The 12,087-nt window shown below is 34.5% G+C and overlaps 1 protein-coding gene across 1 annotated transcript in view; it reads left to right on the forward strand.

Moving 5' to 3' along the window:
- The window catches only part of WDPCP (WD repeat containing planar cell polarity effector), a 170,116-nt gene extending 160,264 nt beyond the window's left edge, over positions 1–9,852 (forward strand). The window contains exons 16-18 of the mRNA XM_070956545.1: positions 4,741–4,820; positions 8,581–8,609; positions 9,783–9,852. Of these exons, the coding sequence (XP_070812646.1) occupies positions 4,741–4,820; positions 8,581–8,609; positions 9,783–9,836 (163 nt within the window). The 3' untranslated portion in view covers positions 9,837–9,852. The remainder of the gene's footprint in view (positions 1–4,740; positions 4,821–8,580; positions 8,610–9,782) is intronic.
- The last annotated feature ends 2,235 nt before the right edge of the window (positions 9,853–12,087 follow it).

A 12,087-nucleotide genomic window follows, 5' to 3' on the forward strand; every position in this document is an offset into this window, starting at 1 on the left:
TGACAAGAAGATCCCGGTCTTGCTCCACACGCTCCAAAATAATAAGACCTCCCCGAAAATAAGGCCAAGCGCTTATTTCGGGGTTCAAAAAAATATAAGACAGGGTCTTATTTTCGGGGAAACACGATAAATAAATAAAAACTACCATATTTTTCGGAGTATAAGTTATACCTTTCCCCTCCCCTAAAAAAGGCTGAAAATTTGGGTGCGTCTTATACTCTGAATGTAGCTTTTTCGAAGCTTTTTTCAGCCCTAACAAGGCGCTAACAAGGCACTAATGAGTGAAGTGATCTTCCCAGCTTTGCCTGCTTCCTCAACTCTCCGCTGTGCTTTAATGAGACGCTAGTGAGTGAAGCTATCTATCTACATGCTTTGCTCCGACTCTCAGCTGTTCTTTAGAAGCTTTTTTCAGCCTTAACTAGGTGCTAGCCAAGTGAAGCGATCTCTCCATGCTTTGCCTGCTTTTCTCATTGCTGCTTTCTCTCAGCTGTGCCTTAGAAGCTGTTTTTTATCCCCAAGCAGGGGATAAAAAACCAGCAAACTAATGTGCTGAAGCTGACCAGATTAAGGACGCTAGCCAGATGAATACCTAGTAGGCAGATTTTATTTTTCCTATTTTTCGCCCCCAAAACTAAGCTGCGTCTTATACTCCGGTGCGTCTTATACTCCGGTGCGTCTTATACTCCAAAAAATATGGTACTTAAAATGCTTTGTCATCTAAAACTGGGATTATTGTTTTCTGAGGGAGCAAACATTAAAAATAGCCTCCACCCCTCCAACAAATGAAAGGGAGTTTTCTGTATTATTGTATGGTTGGCAGCACACAAGTAGAGTTTAATAGTTAAAGAACTATTAAACTCTACTTGTGTGCTGCCAACCATACAATAATACAGATCTACAATCACTTTTTCCTCCCTTTCATTTTTAATTCTTAAAAAAAGCATTCAGTTATTGCAGTTATTACTGCAAGTACTTTAGAAGTGAACATTTAAATGCCAAATTAAATGCAAGTTTAAAGGTAATAAATTTAAAGGTAATAAATTTATATTGGCATCAAGAATATTTGTCTATTTGCTCTTTAGAGGCTTCTGAAGAGATACCAGGAAAGTGTAGTCAACAGAAAAGACTTGAGCTGCATTTCCAAAATTAATGAGGAACTAGTTGTGACTGAGCAGCTTTAAATTTCAGCTGCCAAATATTTTGATGAATCACTAGCAATCTATATAACTATAAAGATCCCTAATTTCTTCATAAAAGTGTTCAATTTTTTTTACATTTCTATGCCCCTAAGGTGGCTGAAATTGAGTCTTCCAGTGATTAAAATGTGGACTACTTTTGAATATTTTGCTCTTGATCCATATTAGAGGACCAAGGTGAGGTGAGGTGTGTTGTGCTGAGAGAAAGTGATTGACCCAAAGTCACCCAGCCAGCTACCATGCCTAAGGTGGGACTAGAACTTAGTCTCCTAGTTTATAGCCTGATGTCTTTAACCACTAGACCAAATCACTCGCACCAATAAGATAAATTTATAAATAGTTATATCTGTTTATAATTGTTACTGAGCAATTGCTGAATAAACTGAAGTAACTACTATATTATTACTTCAGTTTATTCAGCAATTGCTCAATAACAATTTACCCATTATAATCCTGATTTTCATGCCCCGTTATTCCTACTCAAGAATTATTAAAGTAACACAGTCTGTGTGTTATTTTAGTTTACTTCAAGTGTATATGTAAGGAAACATGATTGTGTGGTCAAAACTCTCACCTGTCAAAAAGTTGATTAGAAAATTTAAAAAGATAGGTTACATGTTGGAGAGAAAGTTGAATTTTGAGAAGCTATCGGAATTCTGTTTATCTGCTGGCAAATGTTTAAATTTTTTATTTCTTTGCAGGTGTAATATATTTTCCAGAGATCCTGTCTAACCATAGAAGACCAATACATCTTTTATCCTTTCAGTATCATATTTAGTATCTTCCAGTAGGACTTTTTTTTTGCAGTAGACATTATATTACTAAAACTCCTTCAACTTTTCATTTGTAGGAATAAGGCTTTGTCCCAAAGGTGCTTTTTCAAAAGGCAACTGGACTTTGTTTTTTCTTGAAGACATTTTGTTTCTCATCCAAGAAGCTTCTTCAGTTCTGAAGTCAAAACTGAAGAAGCTTCTTAGATGAGAAGCGAAACATCTTCAAAGAAAAACAAAGGAAGTTCAGTTGCCTTTTGAAAAAGTACCCTTGGGACAATCATGACTTGGATGACTGAGAATCTCTACAGACTAATAAGATTTTGCAAATTTCTAATGTGTGTAAAAATATTTGAATACTTGTTTATGCAGGGTACTGATAGAAAGATACATTTGGAATAAAATTAAAATGATAATATTTCTGTCAAATTTCTCTCTTCCTGAATTGCTACTCCTGGGTCTTCTTTCCTCCTAATTTTTTTCAGCTAGAAAGCTATTGCAATGTGTAAATAACATTTAAGGTGTGTCAGAAAGATTGCACTAGAAGATCAATGCATGCCAAACAGTCACAATAAATTAATCTTGATTCATAGTAGATTGGACAATCTACTTTATCTGGGTAATATCTGCCCATTTTCACCTGCTTATAGTCTTGGAAATGGATCAGTTTTCAGCATTAAAAATAAGTCCAACTTGGGAATCTTAGGTTTTGACAGAAATTGGTCAATGAAAGCTGGAAAAAGTTTCTAGAACTTTGAATAAAAAATGTACCACCAAGCCATTTGAGCAAACAAATGGAAGAGGTTACAACAATTAGGCAGCTGAAAAAGCAATTTACAGTTCACCAAGGAATCCACAACTATGTGTAGAAAAGCTGATCAAGAACTACGGGAAGATAATGGAAGTAAAAAGCAGAACAGAAACTCTTTTAATCTAGTCTCCAATGAAGTTCCTTGGTTTCTTTGCCTGAGCCAATAAAGCTTACTGGGATGAGATATCTGCCTCACTGTAGTTTAAGCATGGCTCAAAGAGAATTATAAAATTCCTATAGATTCACAGTAGCTTGCATAAAATTAACACAGTTCAGTTCAGTTATTTTTTGCTTCTAAAATGAAACAATAAATAATCCATCCAAACCAATCACTGATGGATTTGACTTTATTGTCTTCTGATAAAATGTGGTATCAGGGTTCCATTCTGTGTTATCTTTTTGCTTTCATAATTGGCCCTTTCAAAATGATGATAAACTAATGAAAAAGGGGCAGAGAGGAAACTGATGATCTCAAGTATTCCAAGTTCTGTTCTCTTTCATCATGATCCTAAATGGACAATAACATAGAATAGTTTTTGAGATTATTTAAATGATATCTCTCTGTTCTTCACAATGGGAAGAGACAGGTTTTTACTGTTCAAGTTTTTGAAAGACAATTTTCATTTTATTTTTTTCCCCTTTCTAACACATTCAGGATGTATAGCTATAGAGGATTTAATATTTTTCTCAATGAAAAAATTAGAATAGGCAAATTGCCCTGAAAGACTGTTTTCCTTAATTCTGATTACCAATTACAATGTACTTGCTTGTACAACCAGAAGACATAAAAATAATTTATTTATAAAAAATAATAAATATCTTACTGTGGCACTATGTATGTATAAAATATATATATAAAGATATACCCCCTAGGTATGGAGGATTCTGTTCAGTCAGGTCATGCTTCAACAAATAGAATTAAAATCTTCCTGCTTTGAAGCCTTTGGAAACCAATTTAAATAATACTTTTGATATTATCCTGTTCATATTCTATGGCAAGATAAAACCCTTTTTCCATTCCCAGAAACTCCATACATAAGTAAAATGCCATATGTGGTATCTTATGAAATTTAGAGATTTTGTTATGTTACTTTATTTGGATCAGCCAAACCTAGGTTTGATAAACTTCTTATAAAGACAGATTTCTTTGGTTGTCATTAAGGTTGTCCCACAAGTTAATTTTACAGGAATACATAAGAAATGTTATGCTCTAATTCAGGGGTGTCAAATTGATGGCCCATGGCCCGGATGTGTCACTCGCAGGTTATGCCCACCCCAGCTCTGCAAAGGGGGAAGATGTTGTGATATGTTACGTGATAGCAACGTGATGCCGCAAGTTTGACACCTGTGCTCTAAGTATTATTAAGCATACCATATGTGGGCTGAAAAAATCTGGATGACCACTAGATGGCAACAAAGGATATTGTGTTTTAGCTCTTTGCTGCCATCTTAATAATCTTCTGATTATTTGAGTTGTAACTATGGAATGCCTTCAATTTTAGTTTTGGTTTTTCTTTGGTAGGGAGGGGGTGTCTGTCTGTTTTTAGTTAGACTGGACATTTGATTTATTTTTCTTACTGCTACAGTTCTTGCTATTTGTAACATTTTTATCATTAAACATAGTTTATAAGTATTTTATATACATAATTATGACTGTATTAAAATGTATCAGAACCAGTGTAGCATAGTGATTAAGGAACCTGGTTAGAAAGTGGCAGACTGTGAGTTTCAATCCCACCACAAAGCCAGCTGGTTGTCCTTGGGCCAATTATTCTATCTCAGCCCAAAGTAGCCAGCAATGGCAAACCTTCCAAAATCTTGCCAAGAAACCTTTAAGGATTTGTCCAAGCAGTCACTAGGAGTTAAAAAACTGACTTGAAGACAATAATAATTAAAACACATCAACACATTTAATCATGGGACCTTTGGATAATACTCCTTCTTGCTGTTCCATTTTTTCTAGTGAGGTAGACAAAAAGGAATGCGAGTTTTTGACAGACTTTTGTACTAAACTGGAAACTGACAAAACTGCATGTCAAACAGGTAAGGGTGCTATAAAATATGTATAATGAAAAATGTGGTAGAAATTGATGACTTGAGTAGTAGAGTTTTCCAATCAGAAATTTTGAAAGTTGTGGGGAATCTACATTCAAAACAGATTGAACCATTCTATTTGATGGGGCAATGAGGACCCAGATTGTTGGGGGCAATATGCTGACTCTGTAAACCGCTTAGAGAGGGCTGTAAAGTACTGTGAAGCGGTACATAAGTCTAAATGCTATTGCTATTGCTGTTTGCTACTGGAGGGGGGGCAATGCTTAAAAAACAGGGAGGGGGGCCTGAATGATTGAATTAAAATTTGAATTATAAAGTAATGAGGTTAACATGACCTCTGCCCAGGGGTGAAATGCTCCCGGTTTGGACCAGATCACTTGATCCAGTAGGGATGGCGGCGGGTGGTTCGGAGAACCAGTAGCAAAAATCCCTGCACCCCCCCCAAGCCCAGCTGAGCTGTGTGATCATCAGAGGCTTTTTTTTTTACTTTTAAAAGCATTTTTTCTACAACCTCTTCTGCTGAAAAAATGCTTTTAAAAGTAAAAAAAAAAAAGCCTCTGATGATCGCGCGGCTCAGCTGGGATTATCAGAGGCTTTTAAAAGCATTTTTTCTACAATCTCTTCGGCCGAAGAGGTTGTAGAAAAAATGCTTTTAAAAGTTAAAAAAAAAAAAGTTGGCCACGCCCACCCAGTCACATTACACCCCCCACCAAGCCACGCCCACAGAACCGGTAGTAACAAATTTTACATTTCACCACTGCCTCTGCCTCACCATTCTCTGTGTAGGAACAGCTCCAGAAATAACTGGAATATCTAACTCCCAAAGAGATGTTAGACTAGAGAAACTGACAAGGAGTAGTCTTTAGTCTATTAAGGAATCCCTTCATTTTTCCCACAGACTCTCTCTGGATCAAATTATTTGCGATCAGTGAAGGCTGTAAAAAAAGAGACATATGGGATGGGAGGAATATTTTTCAGTTAAATGGTAAAGGACAATATCTAGACTTGACTGCCCTCCCCCCCCCCAAAGCCAGCCTATTCCTCAACAAAAATATGTTTATTTTTGATCCAATTCCATTATTATAGATAGACATTTTACTGTTTTTCCTGTTTCAAACAAATTAATTGATTTATAGTGGGCAAGGTCTATTTCCTTTAGAAAGGTATATAGAAAGGGATAACAACAACACTATTCCAGTCCAACAGAAAACATACTGAACTGTTAATGGTCATAAATAAAGCAGTCATCACTGGAAGCCACCAATTCTTGTTCTTTCTTCTGGGGAAATAAATCCACTTCCAAGGGATTCTCCAGGTCATAATTGTATACCGTAATAAAGTCCTTAAGCTCTGATGTAGATACAGTAAAAGCAGCTAGCCAGGAAGATCATTTTGAGAGTAAGTCACAACTGGATTATTTAATTATTCCATTGTGAAGATACTCTGGAAATTATTCTCACAAGATTCTACAGATATTTGGCAGGTTAAACAAAAATCTCTATCATTAGAGCTGTTAACTAGATGCCATATTCAAGATGGGCTCTTAAGCTTAGTTGCAATTAAACTTCCCCATTTCTCTTTTACAGTTTACCTTTTCTTTGATATTAATTTTTTTATTCTAGAAAGAATTGAAATCAGGGGTGAAATTCAGCAGGTTCTGACATGTTCTGGAGAACCGGTAGCGGAAATTTTGAGTAGTTCGGAGAACCGGCAAATATCACCTCTGCCTGGCCCCCGAGTGGGATGGGAATGGAGATTTTGCAACATCCTTCCCCCAGGAGTGGGGAGGGAATGGGGATTTTGCAGTATCCTTCCCCTGCCATGCCCACCAAGCCACGCCCACCAAGCCACACCACGCCCACCAAGCCATGCCCATAGAACCGGTAGTAAAAAAAATTAAATTCCACCACTGGTTGAAATACACTGAAAGTGCTGTTACATTGGAAAGTATTTGCTACCAGGAGGAGAGAGCTTTTTTTATTTTGATAAAGTCAGTATCAAACCAAGATTTAGGTCTGCTGTGAGGAAAGCTGGAACAAACTGAGAACAATCTTGATAGAGAAGAACAGGAATAAAATATTGATAGTGTACCTATTCCTGCTTGCCTGCTTCTGTCTTAAGCTTTAATAAATTAATTAATTTAGGATGTTGTTTTTGTGGAAGTCTAATAATTTTTCATCCAGAAATATGTCACTTCCTTTGATGAAGGGTCACATTCCTCAAAGTGGATATCTCAGGACCAAAAAATACTTTGGGGACTTGTGTCTCTGTGGGGCCAATGTAGTTCATGGAACTTTAGGTTGTGTGCCTCTGCTTCATTTTTAGCTCTGTCTGTGGGTCACAAATAAGACAATTCAGAGCAGAGCTATCAGAAATATATTCCTCACTTGATCAATCCACATTTTTTCTCTGAATCGGTAAACTACATTAAAAAACATTGTTTAAGTCGTGCAAAAGCTCTGACTCTTATTTATCTGTTTTGTCAAAAAGCACAGATGGCTACAAGTCATGTGTAAATGTTCCCAAAACAGGAAACACAGATAGAAATTAATAGGAAGAAAAACGTAATCAATAGTGCAAAAGGAAATCATCATGTGCATTTTATATTTATATAAGATAAAACAAGGTATGGATATTACTGGGTATACTAGATATTGGATTATTGGATATCAACGGGCATACTGAAAATACTGAAGAAGAAAAAAGATGGTAGTAGGAATAAGTTGGTAATTGGGATGAGGCTGTTCTAGAAAAATAGTCAAGGGTGTTACTTTCTAACAGTGAGCCGCATTGGACTCAGGATTGCTGCTGAGTGGACATGCACAGGATTGTATTATGAAAATCACCTTGCATGCTGAAGATTTACCACTCCAAATAATTAAATGAGCTTCTTTTGCTTAAAGCTTGATTTGGCACAAAGGCAAGTTTTTAGGACTCCACCCAGATTTCCATGCATACCAATAATAAACTGTAGTACACACCTGGCACATGGCAGAGAATATTATTCACCTGGTACTTGCTACTTCAACCCCCAAGAAAAGATAGATGTGAAGAAGATAAGCAGAGCTGCTTGTTCAGCCTTTGGGAATATGAAATTCTGCATCTTGACTGTTGCCCTTTCTACTGACATAGAATTGTTACTTGAGTAGTAAACTGAAGATACTACACGGAGGGGTCCTTGGTGCTCTCTGAGCTTGTTTGTTTTCTTGCAGATATTTTGCTATCCAAACTAGGTAACATCATCAGTGCATTGATGACACTACCTAGTTTGGGTAATGAAACATCTGGAAGAAAGCAACCAAATTCAGAGAGCACCAAGGACACCACATTTCAACTCTGAGCTACAAATATTCTTCTTTATTAGATGCCACACTTTTGTGTAAATGAATGAGATAAGATCATTAGATGGCCTGTTACCAACACATTTATTAAAGCATGTTGTCTCTACTATCTGTATGGGGTTTTTTTCACATAAAGGGGAAGGTTTTCATGAGAGGGGAGGGGTAGGCACATGTAGAAAGCATACGGAGGAACAGCAATGATGGGCCACTCAATGTATACACACTATCTGCAGTAATCATATATAATTAGTAAATGTATTGCTTATATCCATAGGTACAGTATGTGTACACATGCATGTAGAAAAAAATATGCAACATTTAAAACATTAAAAAGTTAGTTAAATTATAACCATTTTATATGATTTCCTAATAATTTACTTAGATATTTGTTTTGGGGGGTTTTTTAGAAGTTTTTCAGGAAGTGCATGAGGAAGAGGTAAGCACTTTTTTCATTTTCTAATATAAAATGACGAGTCTCTGTCCCCAAAGGGCTTTTTTTATTATTTCTAGCCAGCAACTAAAAGCCTTATGAAAGTTAAAATATAGCAGATTTCAGTGTTTAAGTCAATATGTTCAAAATTATAGTTCATATCTTGCCTAAGAGTCTCATTTTAAGAATAGTGAAACTATATTTGAGAATCATGTTGGAAATATAGGAGAAAATATTAATTGGTTTCTGTTTTATTATTATGGCACTTGGGATAGCAGAAAACTTTGTTATAGAGAAAAATATGTAAAACCATTTTAATGTGCAAGTCTTGGGTTTGTTATAAAGGTCAGCTCATTTGTTCAAAAGTCTACTTTGTGTTTTTTACTTGCATTACTTTAATATAAAGACTAGACTGGCACCAATTAGAGGATATGGGCATAAAATATTAGCTACCTGTTGAAATGCAGATGTTATACAACTTTATATTAAAAAGTCTCTTTGTTAGAAGAAATATACTATCAGATAGAGCTGCTAGTCTTTTTTCAAGATTGATTTATTCTGACATGTAAAGACTTTTTTAAAAATCTTAAAAGTTTTACTTGAACTTGTCATACAAATAAGCCTGAAGCAGCTGTTGCTTGCACATTTCTTCTGCCAAAATGTATAACTTGTTACTGAAATGATTAGAACATATGCTAAATATTGCATTATGGCAAGTTTCTTTTTGTTTCAAGTTCCACACCTACAGTAGTTTATTTCCATCAGGAAGCTGGAAACATTTGTAGATTGTTATAAAAAGTAATTCCATCATTGTAAAGAAATATGTTCTTTAGTACAGGATTCATATTTTAGGCCCGTTATAGTATATTACTTACTAAGGCCATAAGTACTAAGGCCATAATTGCAAAGGTCCACCTTTTTTCTCTCAAAAATATATATTTGACATTTGACTTAAAACTTGTATTTTTAAACTGAATTACAAATACCGGTAGTTCTCTCGTTTTAAAACAAATTCAGGAGAACAATCTCTACCTTTTGCTAGCTTTATTTATATCAGAATGCTGACCTTCTGCTTTTGTTTCTTGATATTTTTAAGTTAATCCTTTCTTTAGCAAAAAAAAAATTGAATTTATATAATATGATTCATATACTATTATTATTTTCCCCTTTCTCTTTCAGCAGGAAATTAGAGGAAAGAGCTCTATCAAAGTAGTGCATTTTGGTCTGGTATAAACCAGAAATTGTGATGCATAATAAGAAAATTAGGATTCTACAGATCACTTGCTGTGAAAAACAAGAAGCTTTCAACTAACATAGATTCTGAAATCATGTTCAAATAATTCACTAGTAAATATTAATTGCTTGCATAAATGGTTAAATCAAGGGGAATTAAATGTGCTCGGCTTTGCCTGAAGCTTACTATTTTTAGGTCAGTCATATAATTCATTTACCTACAACAAGGAGTCTTATATTTACTGTATTATTTGTATTTCCTAGAGCAACATATGTGATGACTATCACTATCAACATTATATATTTAGAATATCATAAGGATTTTTTGCCCTGCGTGGAAACTATCTCATGAGCCTATTTTATATTAACTGAAGGATTACCAATACTTGTTGATACTATAAAGAGATAATAAACTATTTTAATAATGTACTTTAAAAATTGATAAATAGATCTGACTAGATTTTACTTGTATTACTAAACATAATTCTATCACTTTCTTTACATTTTTGTATTTTTATTTGGGGGGGAGTAATAGATTTTGACTAAAGCATATCACCTAACTACAGTTACTATAAACAATGTAAAAACTACGAGGTTTACTTTGATTCTTACCATAACTAAAATGTAGGTGAAAATAAAACAAAAGATACGGTGGAACACATATATGCACACAAAAATAAGCTGCAACTTTACCTTAAAAAAGAGCAATACATATTGTTGGTGGTCCAGACTGAGAAGGTGGTGAGTCTACTGCTAGTTATACTAGAAGACTTATATTATCATAGTGTTGTCTGAATAGTTTTAAACTGCCCAATTAAATTATTGTTCCACAAATTACTTTTTAAGGAGGCTTCCCCATCAAGTGTCTAAGTCCTTAACCAAAATTTACAAAAAGATTACAAAAACTATATTACCAACAAGATTATGAAGACACATACATTAATAAAATCCTTATCAGTTGACAATATCAGACACTCATTATGTGTCATTGGGAGTCTGCCCTGAGTCATTGGGATTTGGCAACTAATTACATGTATGAATTAATAAATAAAACCATGGGGGGGGGGGGGGGTTCAAGGTATACTTCATACGAAGCTGAAAAGTGAATTTCTTCTTAAATAGTTTGGAATATGCCAACAATATCTTCCTGCCATCAACACCAAACTCACTGTGGATGCCAGAAAGTTGAGAATTGGCAAGAAGCCAGACTAGCACAGGATACTCCCAGTGATTAAGAAATCTGAGTTTTTCAACATTTTCTGTTTCTCTTTATATTATATGAATTTCCAGATAAGGCTGTTCAAAAGACATTCTAACAATGTTGTAAAAATAACATATACACACAAGATATAGATACAAGACACTTCACAACAAATCTTTAGTGGTTGCTCTAATGTTCTGAGAAAATTTTTCCCATAATAATCATTATTTTGTTTTTAATTCTTCAGAAATTCAGATTTTTAATCTTTTGCTTTTTAGGCACTAATGAAAAATAGACTGAGAAGGAAAACTTATATTACTTTTGGCATAACTACATTTCACTTCACATGGGTTTTTTCTGCATCACAATATAATCTTTCTTTTGCAGTCTGAGGAGTTAGTTATCTTGATTTTAAAATCAGAATTATTGGAAGTTAAAATGACTCCTTGCAAAATAAAGAGAAGGAAAAGTTTTATTTTTTTTTCTTTTAATAGAGGCTTTGTTTGATCTGCCTTTTAAATATACCATCCCGAGAATTAAAAATAAATAAATTATATATTATATAATTTATATAATATAATGTGAATAATGATTTAATGGGAACAAAGAAGAAATAAAGCATATTTAACAATAAAGGTCAAATAAATGCATTAAATACATGCTGAAAATCCATGTATCCTCAGTAGCCCAGTAAAATACATAAAATTCTGAGTACTAAGATAATTATAAGTACATGGAAGAAATATTAATAAACATGAATCAATAATAATGATGATAGTTATAATTTATTAAATGGATTAATCATATACTATGTTATATGGTTTTGTATTAAATGGTGTGTATGCATTTTTCTCATTTAAGAAGAACATATGGTTCATAAAGCATTATGTGTAAATGCACCTTTTTGAGAGATCAACTCCAACAAAAGATCCAGGGGGCCTTTCACTTATTCACCCTAAGGATGCTGACATATGTTACTTGCCCACAGAGCTATTTTGCTGAATTTCAGCCATATTTCTGTCAGTTCGTGTGATGGTCTGTATGAGAGAT

Source organism: Pituophis catenifer, unplaced genomic scaffold (genome assembly GCF_029215685.1).
Source record: "Pituophis catenifer annectens isolate HBS135680 unplaced genomic scaffold, rPitCat1.0.hap2 SCAF_1, whole genome shotgun sequence".
In the NCBI taxonomy this organism is placed as follows: Eukaryota; Metazoa; Chordata; class Lepidosauria; order Squamata; family Colubridae; genus Pituophis; species Pituophis catenifer.